A 20,050-nucleotide genomic window follows, 5' to 3' on the forward strand; every position below is an offset into this window, starting at 1 on the left:
AAATACCTGTATTAAACAGCTAGCCTGGACAATTTGACAGATTATGGACAATCATGATGATGGTGTGTAATGGTTTGCTTTATGCTAAAAGTTTTATAAATGCCATCTGGTGTTTCTGTAAATGAATTGTTTGTTACACAGTGTAGTAAACAGGTTAGTACATCAAAATCAAGATAAAACTACTTTGTTCAATAATGTGCCAAATTTTGCTCCTACCTTGAAATATTTGCTCAAGAAAAGCTTATCATGACATGCATGAAACATTAAATACAGTACTGCATCATCTGACAAAATCCATATGTTTTCAATTCCAGGTGATTAAAATTCACATAAGATGCATTGGTTGCAATGAAGTTGAATGTGGAAGAAGCAAAAATTGATGAAAAGAACTTTTATGTCTTTTGAAGAATTACGATATCATTTAAAAGAATAAGAGTAGCAATCTAGTAAAAGAAGCCACATCGCCTTCAACATGAGACTTTTCCAATTATGTATAGTTATTTTGTACAAAATACTATTTTAGATAAACTTGATTTTAAGTCATTTACTGATATTTTACCAAAAGACAAAAGAAAAATTCAAAGGCATAATGTAAAATTCAAAAATTTGTCAAGTTGTTTGAACCTAGAAAAATTAGTATAGGTAACTGTAATTTGTAAGGACACAAGAGAAAAGTAGTGCAAGAAGGTTAGCATTTTTGAGAATTAATAAGTTCTTGACATACATTACACAAGGCCATAATATTATAAATAATTTCTGTATAATAACAATTATACAACATGCTAAATATCTTCACCTACATTATAATTATTTAAACAGGTTTGCCTTCATGCAGCAATAAGAAAAGTGTTATGTCAGAGAAACCAATGCAATTTAATTTGAAAAATCGTATTTTCAATGGGAAATTAATGTAGTTCTGTTCAATAGTAGATCCATGGTTGTCAATGACAATCCAGTTACTAATATCTTGGCTCAAAACAGAACCAGCAACATGATTATAGAATTTCTGAATTTCGTTCTTTTGCTCTCCTAGCTCGAGATATTTTCTTCATAAGTTCTCAGTAGATCTATCAGAATATCATAATACCTTATAAGACACCCAGAATCAATCCTACCAAAAAAAAACTAAAAAAAAAATACATACCTACTTATAATATATTTCCAGTCGACTTAAGTCGTAGGGGTAAGCTAACTTTTTCTAACTCCTTTTTGGACATTTTAACTAATATTTACCCATCTATTCAAGAAAGACAGTTGCACGAAGCTGTTAAAAAATAGTCAAAAACACAAGTATTGCGCATGGGATTATGCATTAAAGCTTAACGACACACTGACAGTGTAAAGAATGCCGTTTGATATTTATTTCTAACATAGCTAAAGCATTACTTGACAACATATACGTTATTTTACAGTAGATTTACCTCATTTAAATGTGTGTGTCTATTTCACAAAACCTGAAGCATTATTTTCAATATTTTATGCTTACGGTATCGTGGTTGTTTTCGCTGGTTGTCATTGATATAAGCAGTAATAGAGTTCCGATTCGGGAGGAGCGAATGTTAAAAATTTTTCTCAAAGTGGAAGTTTTGACAACCAAAATCCGCCATTACCGCCATGTTTTTGACCACGGGGTCCAGGCCCCTTTGCCCCTCCAGGTCTTATAGAGCTCAATGGTTGGGACCATTGAGTTCTATAATAACTGGAGCGGCTATCTCAAGCTCGGCCTTAGATATCTGATGTTGTAAAAAACATGGCGGATTTCGTCCGTTGCCGCTGAGATTTACCGAAATTGACCGCTTTTCCGAAAATTTCACAATTTCCCACTCCCTCCTGAGGCAAGAGTGAGGAAAATGTATGTGTGTATTTGGGATTCGGCAAGCAATTTTTTGTTGAAAATCAAGGTAAAAACCTTAAATTCATAACAGCGAGTCAACTGTGGTTGTCAGTTATCTGCTGCTACGAGGATGCATTTATAACTATCGATGAAAGACCTATATATCGGTTACACATGTATGAATGCAGATATGCGTCGTTTTCTTACCAGCGTCAAACTTGTTTGATCGATTAAACTCTTTAGTCTATACAAAAAAGTATATCATAGTTCATCTCCACGGTTCACGAGAGAGAAGTCAGCTTATTTGTTATCATTGCTATTTTGCTTCTTTTCATGCAATGGGCAATGGCTTTTTTCGCCACAATTGTAGGATTTTTACTTGTTTCTTTAAAAAAGTACATATTAAATCTCTGGATATTTACGGATTTTCTGTAATTGAGTTTCATATGAAATTTCAAAAAGACTCAAGTCTGCATAGGTTTGGTAAATAAAACAAACAATATTGTGTAGAAATTACTTTAAGTAACCTTTTTGTGATGTTCTGAAGTGCAACTGCATCAAATACTTGTGAAGTTGTAGCACATTTTGATTTTGTTGTATTGATATATGAATTGGGCAAAATGCAAATAATCATCAAAACACTTATGCTTCCAATGGTGTTTATAATTCATTTGTAGTTTTAATACTTCTACCTTTCTTTTTCACTTTGTTTTGTTTTTCCTATATTTGCAATATAAGTGCACTATAATTTGAATGATTAACACAGTCTTCACCTCAATAATAAATTTCATAAGCAGTTGGTAGTGCATTTTGTTCTCTGAGTATCCACATCTGGTGTTTTGTTCATACAAGAATGATGAAGTGCAAGTAGATATGTCATAGCAAGGCAATATAACCAAATGAATTACATTCCTATAGTGTACTTTTATGCTAGAAGCTTAAAAGCTTTTTAGAAATTAGAAAGTTATTGGATTATATTACCTCTATATCATCAATCTCATGATAAGAAATAAGAAGCAAAAAATTTGTTGAAAAGCTTTGAAAAGTGAAAAACTTTTCTTTAAAAAAGCAGCAATGATGCATATGATAAATCCCCATTCTGTACTCTAATAGGTAAATAAGCTCAAACTGTTTCTTAAAGAAATATAAGAAATATATAAGAAATATACAGTACAGTAAATTTAAAGGTTTCATCACTGAATCTTTAATGCTTCAGTATAGTGCATTAGATATTAGTAACATTTAAACAACACTCAACTAAAATATTTTGATAAAGATATGCCATGATTTAAACATTATGTTATATAAAAACCAATGGCTTATTCAGTTTAATGCTTCACATCTGCATCAAGTCATCATCAATCTCAGTACAAATGTTTACATAGACACAAATTTTATGGCCTTTCCATTTTATATGTTGTGAATTGACATTTAATTAAGCATCAAAACACACAACCTTCTTGCCATCTTTTTTGGTTCATGAACTTCAACTTCAAAGCATTCAAGGCATCATTAGTGAATCCATTGTCTCCATCCATAGAATTTGACCATGATCAAATTAAATAACTCTGGATAAGGCAGACAATAAATCAATTATCTTTACAGCATTATCATTTTTAAGACTCTGCCTGATCAATAACATCTTCCAGTCATCTTTACTTCTTGGTCTTCCCTGCATGTTGTCAGCAAATACAACATAACAAGCTCTGCTCCAAATCATAGGTACTGTTGGGGCTGATCATTTCTTCTTGATACTTTTCACAGAGCAAAATGTGTGCAGGGTCTTTTTTGCTTTAGGGAAACTATTTTGCAAATAGATAGGTAAATTTACGATTTCATGCATTAACAAATGACAGAAAAGTATGCAGAAATTTATAGACAAAAACAGGAAAACATCAGTATATTTGGCGTTCAAGTCAGTCTTAAAAAAATACGATCTTTAATATGTATTTTATGGCTTTTCAAGTGCATGTATAATTGCTTTTCAATCGTTGACGGACTAACAAAACAAACAACTACCTCACCTGTGGGAAGCGATATGTACCTTTTTGTGGAAACTACGACATCCAACAATTGAACGATTGAAGTGTTGGCATTATAAAAGAAATGCCAAAAAAGAATCGTCACAGAATATGGAACTAACGATATCCATATTCTGTGATATCGTGTTTGTTTTTGAAAAATTCTTTATAATTTACTATAGACACCAGGGGGAGGTCGAGAATATTATTTTTCTGCAAAGCGATCATTTCAGCGGAAATACGTCCGTTGGCCGCCATTTTTTTGGCGACCTCGCCCCAGTAAAGATAGCCGCTCCAGTTATTATAGAACTCAATGATTGTTATCCGTTCAGCTTACGTTGATTGGGCAATATTGATCACCTGATCAATTTCCGCCATTTTGGTTCCTAGTTTTGAAATTTTAGCTTGTGTTTATATAGCAATTGCTGCTAGTAATACAGTATTTTGAGATAATATTGCGTTTTTTTATGGATAAGTGTGTAATAACTGATTGTTGAAGGCTACTAAATGTCATTACATATCGCATAAATCGAGGATTACGAAAAAAATGAAAGAAATGCCTTTACGTCGAACTTACGAAATTTGATTGCGCATGGTGATTGTTGTGCTGAACTGCTTTTGATATAAGGTTCAATTAACTGACTCAAGTAGAGAAACATTTTTGGGCCAAATAACATTGGAAAGTTTGTGCTGATGCAGTTTCAATAGTTTTCTTACTCCAAAGCTTGTTTTTTAATCGAAGATGATTTCTCATTATGTTCTGAAATTGATCTATCTACAAACCTCTCAATTCTCAGCCACTTCCACACTAAAACAACTACACCAAATCACAGAAACTCTTATGATTTTCCATGTTGTATTTTGTATTTTTAGTTCATCATTTAAAAATGAAGTAATTATAATTAGGATATTCAATGAAACAGCTGAGTACAATATATTTTTGGTATTGAATTGTACAAATGTACCCTACTTCTGTAGCTCAAAGTAGAACATTACTTCTCTTCTAGACTTGTTGATGATATTTTAATTGTAGGTTTTGGTTTATAAGATCACAGAGGCATATCTCCATAATTTCAGCTATTTGGGCTTTTTAATGTATATTACAACTGTTGCTGCCTTTCTCATATATATTAAAATATTGCTGGCTTTCTGATATATATTTAGGTGGTGCTAGCTTTTTGATATATATATTTCACTGGCAATACAAGGCATAGAATTTGAACAAACGGGGCTGAGCTCCCTCCAACACACCCCAGTTTGATCATTAAACACATATAGAAGTTTTGTTATTCCTCAACCAATAAATTTAACTCTTTGCTAAATTAAGATTGGATCAGACTCATATGCTGTATAAAAGACTACAAACAGTAGCATTTATAGCAAACAGACTGTTCTTCAACAATAGAAATGTTTCATATTATAGAAATAATATATTCATTTTAAAGAAATGCTTCACCAAAATTTTCAGCAGAATCCCTAACAAACTTTATTAGAAATAAACTTTAATACTTTATAAAGTGATAAAGGTGAAATAACTTCATATAAAGGAATAAAACGTTTAAGGCCAAATGCATCTTGGTCAAATCATTGCATATTTCAATAACTAAAAAGTTAATTCTGTCATTTTCTGAGCAAAAGTTAATTCTGAGCAAGAAAATTTTGTGATCTTTCAGAATAAAAAATGTCATGTTTGGATCAAATTGGGGTGCATAAACCACTCACTACCATTGAATTGTTACAAATCTTGAACACAAATCTCTCCGGACCAAAACTGCATGATTACTATGATTCGAAGTTTCGAACAAAGTCTTGTCCAAGTATTTGATAACACTGATGCCAGGATAACATTGCCGCTTGCCACCAAGCTTAAAGATCTTGAAAACTTGTTACAGAGTCGGAACATAAGCCGAGAAAACACGTTCACGTACGAAAAATACTTCTTACAATGGGTCACGATCAATTTGAAGCACGAACTAGTAAACCGCAAACAAAGCTCAAACCAATGAAATTAAATCAGGTCTGCCGCAAATCGTTAAAAAAACGCAAAGAGCTTGCTATTATTCCTAATATATTTGATACTACCATGGAATAAGCTTAAATTGCCTTCTTCTTTTGCATATAAACCCAATTTTCAATAGTATTATTATAGTTTAACTTTGCAAGTAGGAACCAAAATGGCGGCTCCGCGCTCGCCCCAGACCGTTTGTCCCAACTCTTACTAATAGAGGGCTCTGGAAGTTTTGACAACCAAAATCCGCCATTACCGCCATGTTTTTGACCACGGGGTCCAGGCCCCTTTGCCCCTCCAGGTCTTATAGAGCTCAATGGCCTCACCTTGTGCGGTAGTTAGGCATCTATGGTTAGCACTATTTTCCACCCAGCAAACCGCCCTTTACTTTACACAATCGGAAATAAATTAAAGATGGCGGCTAATGGGAAAGAACCAAAAGCTAAAAGGAAACCATGCATGCACTGGTGCTAGGTCGTTTTGAGATGGCGAGTAATTTATATTTTTATAATACAGTTTTTAATATCAACATATGAAAATATTTACAGATAAATGTTGCAGTATAAATTTTCATGCAACCACCTTAAGTTATAAACTTATAATCCAGGCTGGAAAATATGTCGTTTTTCGACGATTGTGTAAAATATTATATAAAATATTATATTGTGTAAAATATTAGATTGTGTAAAATATTATATTGTGTAAAATATTATATTTCAAAGTAAAGGGCGGTTTGCTGGGTGGAAAATAGTGCTAACCGGCATCTATGCGATTGGGCTCTAAATCACTGGAGTGAGCGAGATTTTGGAATACAGGTGTTTGTGTTTTCCTTGTCATGTAAAAAAGAATGTTACGTTTTACTCGTCCATCGTTTAAGCTAAACGGCGTGCGAACAAACATCCTCAGGCTTCTAAGAAATTCTGCTTTTCATATTTAACGTATATATACGTGCTAGTTGAATGGGAGTTGTCTCTCTTTGCTATACCTTCATTCACTATCTTTATTAGTCGTTTTAGCAGTGGTGCGGAGTTTTGTCAGTCTAAATTCGTCGGTGTTACAAGCAATTGAGCAATCACGGTGCTAACAATACGGGTTTGCTTTTCAAATGCTTTAATAACCACGCGATTTGTTTTGTTGATGTGTTCTGTCGCGTTCATGGGAACCTTAAACCTCAGTTTGAAATGCCGTGGTCTTCCATTTCTCGTGTATCTTCCTTGAGGCGTCACATCCATTGCATAACCAAAACTATCGCTCACGTCGAAGTCATATTTCCTCATTGACGGGTTGTCTATCGAGAGAATAAGATTGACGCTTTTCCCTAAAGGCAACACGTATTTCCGCCCGTAAACTAATCTCAAACGGAACGGTTTTCCTTCGTCATACGACTGAGAAAGCCGGGTGAATTGACTTCCCGATTTTGTCATCCCAACTAACTGCAGGCGATACGGGCCCTCGTCAACCTTGATCCTTGCGATGTAACGGATTTCGCTGTCGCCCACTCGACGCATCTGAAATCCCTCGACTTTAGTTCCATTTTTGTACAAGACATTGACAGACAAAGATGTGTTGTCTATTTCTTTCATTTTTTGAACGGTTATCATCACCATTGTGTATTCACCTGAAATCGTATCAAAAAATGGAAGTTTCAAGTCTTAAATGGAAGTTTTTGTTGAAGTAACCGGGGGGGATAGGGGGATCCACGATGTTTTTTTTGAGGAGTGCTCTAGTGTGGATTAGATTTTCGTGGTTACTTGTGGTCGTAACATGTCAAACTGTTTTTGTTATGTTCTGTTTCAGTTCAATCATGATTGGGAGATTTTTCGGGAAGTGAGCTCCATTGAACACTAACTACACTTTCTTTTGCTTAATTATTTGGTTTGTTTGTATTTTGGAGGGAAATTTGCACCCCTACTGCAACCGCTTTGGCCACCAAGGCTACGAAGGGTGCGCACCTCTACGTATATACGATGAAATAACATACCTAGTAAAGGATGCGCCACTGGGATATGATTTTTGTTCTTCATTCTGGGCAGATACTTGAAATAATAATAGTTGAAGTCGATATTTAATTTACTTATCGTCTTCACTTGATATTCGACATCACCAGCCGTCGACGGTACTTTTAGTGTCCAGTTCCCCGGCGTCGGGTTTTTGACGGTGAAAATGGCGTTCATGTAAAAACGCTTGGTCACATTTTGTTTCACACCGTTTGGAGATAATAGCTCGATATTTTGCCTCGCTTTCGACATCACGACCGTGACGACCATCTTTGTAATGGTGTCATCAACGACGATGTTGTAGTGTTTCTCCGTTGTCTCGTCGACTGCGTTTTGATCCACTGTCGCTTCGCCTTCGATGTTGTCTTTGACGAGTGTCGACAATTTCTTTATTTCTTTTGAACTATGCAACGGAAACACGAGTCCTCCAGTGGCTTGAGAAACCTGCTTGAATCTGGCCATCTTTTCCGAATGTCCACCACAATCGCCACTTGTGAAGAAGTATATTGATATACCGAGATCTATCGCTAATGCGCTCACTGTTTCTATATTTTCAATCGTGTCGTCTTTTGCATAGGCATCTGTAAATACGTACATGGCGGATCCAGGTATTGGACTGTAGTATAGAGCTTCGAGTATTCCTTGGAAAGTCATCTCGGGACAATCGCCTCCTCCGTCAGCAGTTATGTTTTCGATGGCTGTTACTGCATCATGGAGATGGTTTTCGTCGTGATACACAACAGGATCGACATCTAAAAATAATCTTTCGTTTACACTAAAACAATACAACCAATACGCTATAACTCGAGTTGGTCTTTTCATACGGCTTGCGTATGAAAGGTTTTCTTTACCATAAAGGCTGATGTATCCGTCGAGATTGCACGACTATACAGACTCTAGCTTATACTTTACCTGGATCCCTAAACGTCGATAAAATGAAATCAACTGGCACTATCCTTTTGTGAAAAATGATTTCTTGAGCGATTGCCTTGGCTGCAATGATATCTTCTTTCATACTACCAGTCGAGTCAATCACAAACACCAGGGTTACCTTAAAATAGCGAATTTAATCAAATTCAGACAACATCGAACTTAATTACATGGCTATTTGCCCATTGCTGGGCAAATTCCCGCTAAACCTACAGGGGAAATGATTACCTTTAGGCAAGATTGTAAAAACATTTCAGAGTAAACCTTCGCTTGTAGTCTTCACTCATAAGAAGTATTTCATGACGCTAGTTTACTAGCCGTTAGTGATAATATTTTGTGAATCATGCCTGTTGGTTAAAACCCAAACAGTTCTCAAATTATACATTAAAAATATAATGAATGGATTAAAAAAACCCGAGATAGCAATTTATAGTTAAAAGTTAATTGATGCAAATTACCTCGCCATTTATGCTAACGAGATTCTCAAATTGTTCTCGGCCTATTTTCGCCTTAATGTTATTCAAAAATGCTTTCGCTCCGTCCAAAAGTGCTCTTGCGTCGTCCGTAGCTCCGATGATCATTTTGTGCAATCGCGTTAAGTTTTGAAGCAGTACACGGCCAAGAACTTCGCGAAAGTTTTTGATATTTCCTGACTTGGCGGAAAGTTCTAAGATTTTCATGAATTTTCGAGATTCTTCCTCATCCAATGCGAGCAATGCTTTTCTTGCTTGCATGCTCGACAGGGCTTTCTCGATTTCGTGAATTGCGCGAAGAAAGTTGTGGTTATTTTCCTTGTTCACCGCAAGAGAATGCAGTGCCTCTCTTACTATGTCCATGTATCTTGTATCTAACGGTGCACGCTTTTGCCGAGAACGTCTCAAAAATCTCCTACCAAAAGGACTGTCGTTTGATGAAATAATAACGAGCGTGGCCAAAGTTATTGTGAAGAAACGGGACATTGTATTTGCTCGAGTTTGCCCAAAAACCTCGCCAGTTGTTGCGTGTTTTGTCCTGGCGATTTTTCGCCAACCGATGAGTGAATTGGGGCAGACTGAAACGTAATATATACGGCTTTTGTATATAGAAACAATAGAATGTCGGCGATGAATGATGCCACAATAGAGCAATATTAACCCTTCGCCCGATGGCCTACCGAACATCAAACGTACCGAATGCGTTTTTCAAAATATATCAACGGGAAGCTAAGCTGGAGATCGAACGTCTAAAATTGGAAATCTTACCTTCCTATATAGAGGTATGGAAATCAATAGCCATGTTATCGTTTTCTACGTCATTCGTCTTCACATGTTAATGTCTGCATTCTATAAAGATGGGTCGGTGATGCAGTTGAAAACTGGCTGATGACTTAACAAGGGAGAGTGTATGACTGTCGAAAGCAAAACGATGGACTTGGGAGGTGGGGGTGGGAGACCCATGAGAATATTTTGGCTCGCATTCAATCATTTACGCTGGTTTTTATATTGCAGTGATAGCAAGTAGGGATGAAAATAGACTCTCCGCCTCTGGAAGAAGCTCTGCTGCCATGAAATATTTCACAAAACCACTTGCAAGAAATATTTTTGTATCAGCCAGGAGAGTTTTCGAAAATATAGTTTATAGATTTAGAATCAAAACGTTAGTTAGATTACATTGCATTAAGTATTGTGTAAATTAAACACAATCATTTAGCAATTTACTGCAATATCACCAACTGCGACAACGCTTGTTTTAATGAAATAATTACGTATTTAATAGTTACGTATTTAATGAAAAGTTTTCAAAAAAATTTTGCATGAAGTTTTTAGCGTAGCACGAAAATTGCATTTTTAAAATTTGCTGCTAGGAAGTGAAAGGCTCCCATTGGACATCGCATTACATGGTTGAGATAAGTAACATTATTTTTTAATCGTTTTTTACTGCAAATTACTGGATTGAAATATATACGTCAACTGTTTTGATGGATACGACTGACCATGCAGAAACTAGCGTTGACCAATTTTCCAAATTCATAGGCAGGTTTCGTTTGATTATAACGCAACCTCAGCAAATTTCTTCAATCCATGAAGAAATAAACTGAACAAATGAAGTTGTTATTGAAAATTGTCCGAAGAATGAAGGACAGTCGAATATAAAAATTCCTCAAAAGGGATCGTGAAGTTTCGCCCGATGATATTGTGGGTGAGACCAGAGCCCCTGGAGAAACTGCCTCGAAGAGTGCGAAAATCCCCCAAAGCCAGTGCAAAAACGCAGTGGTGAAGATCGAAAAGATTTTAATCAAAATATATTAAAGGTAAATTTTTGAGGTGTTTTGAGTTTATTTGGCAACTACTATGTCGATGAAACGGAAAATAAAAAGGATATTGATGGCGAACACGCGCATGACAGTTAATTCAGACGGGCTTTGCAGGCAAGAACCTTGTCTTAAAGTCAGAACTAGACCACGGACATTAAAAGCCATTTTCTGTACACATAAACGACCTCAAAATTGCGTTTAACCTAGATACCTAGAGGGTGAACCATGAATTTTGGAATTGTCTTCTAAATGATGCCGTGAAAGAAACGTGACGAATATAGCAATTAATTTGCAAAATGCCCTGTTGACAACCATTTGTGCTGTTAAAAAAAACCTTAAATGATATTTTAGTGAGCCATGAGACAAAGTACTTGCCGTGAAAGCAGAAAAAATTGCATTTGAAATGATTGATGCTACAGCCACCATATTAATTTGGCTTGTCATTAAAGAATTATCATTCAGACATAGGTAGCAAATTAATCCTTGCTTTTACAGAGATTTTAAGCAGGCTTAATTTTGGTTTTTACGGTGCTCCACTTAACGGTACTGCATGGTTACAGAAACAACTATCACGCCAACCAAAGTCAAAAAATTTTTTATCCCAACCAACGAATAGTATCACAGCGGCCCAGCATCAGTGTGATTCCAGGAATTTTCATGATATCATTCAGCCAGTGTTCCACAAAGAAAAATTTCAGAAGAATCAGAGTGTATTGGGATTGCTAAATTTTCTTCACGTGTAGAAAACAGTGGCGTGCGGTCATGCAAGCGTAGGCAAGCGCCGCTTGCCTAAGCATTTTACCGAACAAAAATTTTTTGGATCAATCTCTGAGCAAAATCAGTTTAAATTTTTCTGTTCTAAACAATGTCAATGTAATCTTTTGTCTAAATTGTCTTTACAGTTGAAATGCTTGCTATTTATACGCGATTTACTGTCGTGGTTTTCGGTTTCACTTTGCAACACTTGTAAGATCAGTCAAGTGGATTAAATACACCTTAAAAATTTCTTATTTATTAACCAAGGCAAGCGCGCTTGCCTTCGGAGCTCAATTTGAACATTTGAACATAGCGAATTTAATCAAATTCAGACAACATCGAACTTAATTACATGGCTATTTGCCCATTGCTGGGCAAATTCCCGCTAAACCTACAGGGGAAATGATTACCTTTAGGCAAGATTGTAAAAACATTTCAGAGTAAACCTTCGCTTGTAGTCTTCACTCATAGCGTAATCTAGATTTGGAGGCTTCTTATTCGAGGAATATCGAGAAAAGGCAAGCGGCGCTTCTAAGGGCGCCGCTTGATAGCGATTGGTCAACAGTCTTGTACGCTCGCAATTTTAAACACATATCAGCGCGCGAATAATATTCGTATATTCAACACATTGGACATCCGAATTATTCACGCCGTTAATGTTATCGTTTATTAAAAGATGGCTGAGAGCGAAAGGTAATGTTCTGATTTCTAATTCAAAGTAGTAGGTGCTTTACTGGTTATTTTATTATTTTCTGCGCACAATGTGCGTAAACAAGCAGGGGCCGCAGTCTGCAGAGATATCGAAATGCACGCAAACGTGTGTTGTGGTAAAGTATGACTAGCATTATGACCAAAACACTATGCTCTTGTCAGTCTTGTGTCGTTGAATTCGTAAATTAATGACTAAAAATAAAAGGTACAAGATACTAAATAATAAACACGACTCTCCGATATTCTGAAACGTACGAGTTAGTGCCAGACACATTTTGAAGAACGGGAGAACACGTTGCCATGACGTCATTATACCAAAATATAAACATTAAACAACGCCATGGCCTCAGTTTGCAACACACCGTGCCAATTTTGTGCGCGAAACTGGCTGTTCTTAATTGTTATAATCACGACTGCTACAATACATTTCGCGCCTATTGTCTTGCAATTTATGTATGTAGAAGATATTATCTGTAGCATGTAATACAAGATTATGATATTGACAAGAGCTTCCTTTTGCGTAGTAGTTTTGATATTTGTATCCGGTAGATTTTAGCGTTGTATACAAGTCTTTCGTATGAGCTCCGAACGTGAGCTCAATGTACTAGAACGCTATTAAATTTTGTGATTATTTTATTCACTAGCGAAGAAGTTATTTACAACAGTCGTGAGTGTTCTATGTGTTAGAATTTATTTACAGGCTTTTTATATATTTGGTTAAAGAAGGTGCAGTTATTACACAGCGGATAATGTACCTGAAATTTGAGTAGTTTTACGTAATTATAAAGTATAATATCATTCAGAGTAAGCAGTTCGATATTGTCTTCTGTGTCACGAAAGTTCGCGAGACGAAAGATAAGATTCAAGAACAACGAACAAAATTCGTAGATTATTGGAATTTTACGTCAAGTATCGTCAAAGTAGCACTGAAACGCGGGCAAAGTGAAGAGGATGTAAAGGCGTCCTTCCGTCAAATGTTTTTCTGTGTAGTCGATACCATTGTCGTGCAGATTGACTCTAGATTCGAAAGTCTTAAACAGCAGAGCATTCGTTTCTTTGTTGGATCATTCAAAGCACGAATTGTACAGCCGGAATTTTCCCGAACGAGAGCTGCAATCGTTGCAAGATTCATATGGAACATTCTTTAATCTTCAAGCACTAAAAAGTGAACTAATCGTTGTATACGCATCTGCCGAGCTCAAATCGAAACCTGTTTTTGATATGATATCAAAAATAATCGAACTTGACTTGAAAGCCTGTTTTCCTGAGGTGTACCGATTGTGTCAGCTCATTCTTACTATGCCAAGTACGTCCTCTGCAGAAAGATCCTTTTCGGCTCTCAAGCGTATCAAAACGTATCTTCGCAGTACACAAGGGCAAGAGCGACTTTCTGCATTGGCTACAATTTCAATCGAGAAGGAGATGTTGGTAAGTTTGCAGGGGGAGCCACGATTCTATGAGGACGTTATAAAGGAGTTTTGCGCAAAGGAAAGACGGATGGAATTTGCATTTAAGTAAATCTGTTGTAGGATTTTGGACTATTTCGTTCTGTTACTTCTTCACTACAATAGAAATGCACGCGTAGCCATTTACTTAAAACGACTTTATATCACAATACCACATGTAATACTTTTAAACCGTAATTGTGATATATACTCTATAAAAGTTTTTGAATTTTTTAGATTTTTTCAATACTGTTTCAGTCATGACAGATACATTTTTTTCGACAAAGTACTCCCAGAAATCGCGGGAAATGCGCTCCAGTAGCCTTCAAAATCCAAAAATTTTCTGGGGGAGCATGCCCCCAGACCCCCTAGACGGCTTGCCGCGAACCTCACCCCCAGCGCTTGCCTATTAAATTCGGTCACCGCACGCCACTGGTAGAAAATACTCTAGTTCCATATTTACAGTTAAAAGCCTCTTTATTTCAGGCTGGACAACTTTCACTTATTAGTTATACTGTAATAAATGGTCGTGATTAAAGGGAAATTTCAAAATGAATATAATAGCTCAATATCAACATGTAGTGCCATTACAAAGATTTGTAGTAAAAAGATTTTTGTTTATGACGTTTCGTCTTTAAAACACATTTCCGATACGTTATACACGAAAGTGCTTTAAAAATTTCTCCCTTTCAGTAAGTTTCCATATAAATCTCCTGTCTATATAAGTGAGTCTTGTCTTCTATATGCTAATATAATTAGATCTCGTGTAACTGATAAATCTCGACTTATGCAAGTCTCGTCCTCTGTAAATTAAGTGGTACATAAAATTAGTCATTTGTAAACTCGTCGTGTATACAAGCAATATTGGATTCAAGGCCGGGACTCGGACGACTCGTCGTACGAATTAGTGACAATTTCGGGTTCAAGTCACGATGTCTGCAATATTGAATGGTTTAGTGAACTGTACACTCGGTTTGATATGCGAAAAACTACGAGATTATACGGCAGACAAACTAAACGAAGGCGACCTTAACGATGAAGTATGCCGTCAGATCATAGTTCGCGAGATTGAAGATATCAAAACAAAACTAGACGGGATATCGAGAAAGGATCTTCTAGCCAGTCTCAGCTTTTTCAAAGAAGGAGTTAACAGATTGTACATGTCTCTGGATACATCTGGTAAATCGGCCCAGCATGAAAGAACATTAGCAAAAGACAAGTGTGATGTTGACGGTGCAAAAGCAACGAAAATTAAGCTGGTTCCAGGCGATGGAGCTGAAAGGGACGCCTTAAAAGCAGCGTTTGAACTTTCTGAAGCTATGGGGAGCTTGCTAATCGCTTCAGAGAAACGTTACAAGCTCGCGAACGAGTCTTTGAAAGAAGCAAAGAGATTGGCAACGGAAGCTTTTAACAACGCAGCGCTGAGCACAGAAGAGAGAATGATGGCGAGCAAACTCCGCATTGCGAGCAGAATCCTCGAAGGTTTAGACGACCCAGATGCAGCCGCTCATGATTGTTTGCTCTACTTGAAAGAATTACAGAGTTTGACGGCCGTACAAGCGATGTTTTTTGTATGGTTAGACGCTGGCAAAGGAATTAGATCTCGGTTACGAGCGGGCGTTTACAAGAAGAAAAGAAATGGCATTGTGAATTCAATACAAATGATGAACGAGTTGTTGTATGATCTTGTCGCAAGGTTTACAAATATAAAAATGGGTCTATTTAACTGGCCTATGATTGAGAACGGTAGAGAATTTTATCATCCATTATTGGATGACCTCGAACTGAAGGCTAAACTTGATGAAACTCAAGCGCTTGCTCCTTGGTACTCAAAGTTTGACAAGGTTTTTAGATCCACCCGTGCATTAAGCAGCAAAGGAGAAATCTTATCAAAAGCCATCGATAACAACACTAACGGTGTCATTGTCACGAGAAGAAGTGGCGAAGAAGATTTGATTTGCGAAATTTCATCTGAAAACGAAGACGGCACCAAAAATGTCATGGTATCCTTTTCTGTGGATGAAAACGACAACGTGCATTTTCTCCTGGAAATAAGGTCGCGCTTTCTAAACGATTCATGTCGATACAAATTATTAACTTTGGATTTAAATGGCAAAGTGAAAGGGGAAAAATTTCTTCAATTAATCGACACAAAGCTATTTCACATTCATATGAGGGTCACCAAAAATGGCATGTTCGTTCTCGTCTATTGCGAGTACCAGGAAACTATGTACATTTGTGATACCACAAACATCAGACAAGACAGTAAATTTCTTTTACCATTCAAAAATGCAAGACCTGACGGATTCAACGATCAATGCAGCTTTACCGTTTCGAATAAAAATGAAATCATTTTTGCTTTTTGGAAAAACGGCGTCGACAAAATTTTTCTGTACATGCTCACAATGGACGGCAAGGTAAAACGCTCACTTCAGCTAGAAGCAACATTGAACCGAGGGGACTGGACCCATTTCACGCTCATTTTTAATTACGTCAACGAAACAATTCTGGTGAGTTTGTTAAAGGGAAATAGATTTCAAAAGGTCTATTCTATTGCTATTTTTATTTTATCAACCGTTGGTGAATTACTCAATCGGTTTGACATACCTGGTGGACATACACATCTGTTCCCAAAAAGAGATTTAATTTTGATTTCACATCCTAACGGACCCATCGCTTTGGTCAAGGACGACAAAGTCATTATGCTTCAAATGTAACAATGTCAAATCCTCAAACTTTAAACGGTCAATTTGCATGATTTAATGTTGGATAATAAGGAGATTTCAAATCTGTTTACAGAATTTGGCTTACTCTTTTAGTTACTTAGATATGTAATTTTTCAAATAAAACTGCGCTTTTGAACGTGAAGACCAATATCAAAGTTCACGTCTTTTGAAGAAAGAAAGTTAGCTTATCATCGCATTATACCATAGTGTAACATTTTTTGGGACACTGAGTTATTAATAAACTCCCGTGTGTAAGAAGATAAAGCTAGCATTATATTATGATATTAAAATGTCTTTTTCACAGTTATACTTCAGCTGCCGCATAAAGAAACTTCAAATGTTTATGTTAAACTTTTGAATTATCAGTCACAACAGTGTAGATTTCCACGTAAACATATGCATTTTAATTTTTTTTGTTTAGTTTATTTCATTTTATGGATGCGCCGTTATAAGCAGTTACAATTTTGGGGGTTGGGGCTACGACTTATATTTACTAAATTTACTGCGTCTTACTTTGCCTCAAGACAGGCTAAAATATATTCATGTTATCAAAATCTTTATCTTGGGGAGGTGAGAGGGGGGGGGGTCAAGCCCCCAAGCCCCCTCTTTGTGGCCAGTCTGTCACGAAGAATGGGATTTAGTTAAATAAATGGGATTTCGCAATCATTTGGAAAGGGATGGGAGGGGGTCTAAATCACGTCACCATTGCAGTGCAAGTGTGAATCCATGATTACCAGGCGAAATTTATTTTTTGACAGTCGGTCACAGCCTCTTAACTGGTAGCGTAGCTTGAATAGTTGGAAACAATCCACACCATATACGTTCAAAGACCCAGTGTTTTTACAACAGCTTAGCGCACGATTTGTTTCGCTGATATTTTGTTTTAAGAAAGTTGTAATTGTGAAAGCTGTGCTTCGAAATTATTGGTCAGACCACCGAGGGTTTTGGGCAGTTTGTTTGAATTGCTCGTCATTAGAATTGGCAGCAAATACTAAAAAGAAACTGTGAATGATTCATACGTTATACAAATTTCGCGTCCCTTACAAGAGTAATCAAAGTACCATACAACAAAAACACGTCACACAATTCTACAAATTTTGAAAAAAAGAATGCATCCTTACATTATAAATTTTATGATTTGTCGTATCTACAGACATTTACCCAATGAAATTAATTTTATCTACATTAATGTGATGGAACCAAATCCTCCCTAGAAATTTCAGCTATCAAAATTTACTTTTAACAATTTTTTGTGTAAATCTTGAATATCAACTTCTGTGAACCAAATGGAGTTTCTCAACAATGCCAATTTGAACTTGGCACAAAATAAAAAGCATGATAGTCAAAATATAAACACTGAAATCATCAGGCTGCCATGGTGCCAGATGAAGTTTGTCTTCCAACATAAAATCTTTAAAAACAAAAAAAATTTTCATGGTGAATTTAAAACTTTAAATTGGTCATCTTATGTAATCCTCAGACACATTAAATCACCTAGCATACTCACCCAATCCTATTGTGTACTCACCCGATCCCTAATGCAAGTATATGTGTCAACAAGACAGTGGGTAAAAAGATGTAAATGTCAACATGAAAAGCTTTTCTTTCCCTACAAAAATGAAAAAGAAAAGTCTCGTAGTCTAAACTAACAATATATCAGTTGATGCATTGTTTGTCATTCAAACCTCTTAACCATCGAAACCTTGGTAGATTTATGATTTTGCTTTTTGTATGGGTAAGTTAGACGCCATTTCCTACAAGGTATAAAATTTTATATGACCCAATATGCATTGTCAAAAGTATAGAGGAATTGCAATTACTTTGGAGGGTGAGGTTCCACACGACTAGCCCAATTTTCGATCCAATTTTGATCACATGCATTTTTGTTAGGTAACCTCTATATGAACAAGAAATAAACACTTGGATTTTAGGTTATCAACACTATATTATATATCTATAAAGTGCATGTCTGGCCATAGAAGGGCCTACCAGAAATTGCTTCTTCATTCCTTTCAATATACATTCTACGTGTTAAAATATCCTTTTGCAAACAATTTATAGTAAATCTTACGGTTGAATCTAATTTCTGCTGAGCCTCTATGTCATTCAATGTCGTCCTTTCTTCGCTTGGAGTCGAACACAAACTATACAATGTCATGAAAATATTGATTGATATAAACGGAGACGACTGACGCAAAATATCATACTAATTCCAAACCTCCGCTCTTGGGAGCGATCTGTAGATATTTTATCATCTGCAGCTTCAGCCAGAAGATTTTCCATTTCACCATTATGGATTGAAAATGGACGCTCATTCCCACACCTAAATGTCTCGTCCAGTTTAACCCATGATCCTATTAAAGTATATTGTACCATTATTACATCTATTTTACAGCAATAGCTATTCTCTAACGAAAAGTTTTTTTGTCACTCTCGACTCTAATTAAATTTCTTGAGTTTGATATGACGCACCATTCAGTGAATCGTTGCTACACTCGGAACTGCCATTCTGGCTTCCCGAGTCTTTGTCAGACATCCTTACGATCGTTACAAACAAGATACGTATTGTTATATCACACCGAGAAACGAAACAAATTCTAATTCTTGACTTTCATTTACAAGACAACGTATATAATTATAAATATAATTGCGTTGTTTACTGTTGTGTCGTGACGTCAGAGAAGTAAAATGAATTTATTATGCGACTGAGCAAAGTTGATCTCTATAGAAACTGGAACATTTTTTTATGGTACTTCACCGATGAAACGTTGCTAGACATAAAGAAGTTTCCGAAAAATGCAAATCTGTTTTCACGTGTAAATCAGCTTCGGATAAAAAGTTTATTTTTGTGATTATATAAAAAAGACGAGATAGGAAACAACCACTTTTGAAATTAAAAACTAAATTTTTGAAGGGGGCCAGCCTGCCCTATTTGATAGTTGGGGTGCGGTCATCCTGTCCTTATCATATTCCCGACATTTTGTACATATGTTTGACGTGATTCTGGAGAAAGTTTTTAGATGCTGAGGTTGTGAGCGGGCCCATGGTGAAACGCCACAAAACTGTATTGTATTGATGCAGTAGTTGCAAAAAAGATTTTGTATGAACTGCAGGAAGTGAAAGAATAATATGTAATAGAAGCTTGTGTTTAGTTCTTAGTAAGAGGATGCCTCTTACTGAAAGAAATGCAGGTTGCTTTTGGACCGGCCGGTGTGTTCAGCCGTCTCTGTTTTTGATGATGAACCACAAGTCAAACTTGACCGACATAGAAAAACCTCATAGATTAAAAGAAAATCCAAAAAATATTAATTCACATAATTCGTGAAAGA

General features: G+C 36.3%; 3 protein-coding genes across 4 annotated transcripts; 1 reads left to right on the forward strand and 2 right to left on the reverse strand.

Annotated features, from left to right (window-relative positions):
- Window positions 1-6,771: 6,771 nt before the first annotated feature.
- Window positions 6,772-9,846, reverse strand: LOC124444231 (hemicentin-1-like). The gene is made up of 4 exons (XM_046994817.1): window positions 9,249-9,846; window positions 8,773-8,911; window positions 7,845-8,612; window positions 6,772-7,481 (listed from the first exon to the last, which is right to left on the reverse strand). Exons 1-4 carry the CDS (start codon window positions 9,747-9,749, stop codon window positions 6,898-6,900), a joined length of 1,992 nt encoding a protein of 663 aa, XP_046850773.1. The 5' UTR covers window positions 9,750-9,846; the 3' UTR covers window positions 6,772-6,897.
- A 4,870-nt stretch (window positions 9,847-14,716) lies between these two features.
- On the forward strand, window positions 14,717-17,048 carry LOC124444127. The gene has a single exon (XM_046994710.1). It carries the CDS (start codon window positions 14,928-14,930, stop codon window positions 16,710-16,712), a length of 1,785 nt encoding a protein of 594 aa, XP_046850666.1. The 5' UTR covers window positions 14,717-14,927; the 3' UTR covers window positions 16,713-17,048.
- A 762-nt stretch (window positions 17,049-17,810) lies between these two features.
- Window positions 17,811-19,385, reverse strand: LOC124444128 (BCL2/adenovirus E1B 19 kDa protein-interacting protein 3-like). 2 transcript variants are annotated; one of them, XM_046994711.1, is made up of 7 exons: window positions 19,194-19,385; window positions 18,940-19,075; window positions 18,793-18,865; window positions 18,542-18,618; window positions 18,407-18,475; window positions 18,250-18,330; window positions 17,811-18,132 (listed from the first exon to the last, which is right to left on the reverse strand). In XM_046994711.1, the coding sequence occupies exons 1-7, from the start codon at window positions 19,255-19,257 to the stop codon at window positions 18,087-18,089; spliced, it is 546 nt and encodes a 181-aa protein (XP_046850667.1). In that variant the 5' UTR covers window positions 19,258-19,385; the 3' UTR covers window positions 17,811-18,086. The 2 variants fall into 2 exon arrangements, with proteins under 2 accessions (XP_046850667.1, XP_046850668.1); XM_046994712.1 differs by having other exon boundaries at window positions 18,229-18,330.
- Window positions 19,386-20,050: the final 665 nt, after the last annotated feature.

Source organism: Xenia sp. Carnegie-2017, unplaced genomic scaffold, assembly GCF_021976095.1.
Source record: "Xenia sp. Carnegie-2017 unplaced genomic scaffold, XeniaSp_v1 HiC_scaffold_21, whole genome shotgun sequence".
In the NCBI taxonomy this organism is placed as follows: domain Eukaryota; kingdom Metazoa; phylum Cnidaria; class Anthozoa; order Malacalcyonacea; family Xeniidae; genus Xenia; species Xenia sp. Carnegie-2017.

Bases quoted from the DNA above. Each gene is read 5' to 3' on its own strand.
- LOC124444231 (XM_046994817.1), bottom strand. From the start codon at position 9,749: ATGTCCCGTTTCTTCACAATAACTTTGGCCACGCTCGTTATTATTTCA. The intron at 8,912-9,248 runs GTAATTTGCATC...CGCTATTTTAAG, and splicing joins TCGTTAGCATAAATGGCGAG to GTAACCCTGGTGTTTGTGAT. The intron at 7,482-7,844 runs GTATGTTATTTC...ATACGATTTCAG, and splicing joins AGTGGCGCATCCTTTACTAG to GTGAATACACAATGGTGATG.
- LOC124444127 (XM_046994710.1), top strand. From the start codon at position 14,928: ATGTCTGCAATATTGAATGGTTTAGTGAACTGTACACTCGGTTTGATA.
- LOC124444128 (XM_046994711.1), bottom strand. From the start codon at position 19,257: ATGTCTGACAAAGACTCGGGAAGCCAGAATGGCAGTTCCGAGTGTAGC. The intron at 19,076-19,193 runs GTGCGTCATATC...ATACTTTAATAG, and splicing joins TAGCAACGATTCACTGAATG to GATCATGGGTTAAACTGGAC. The intron at 18,331-18,406 runs GTTTGAATGACA...TCATTTTTGTAG, and splicing joins AAGGTTTCGATGGTTAAGAG to GGAAAGAAAAGCTTTTCATG.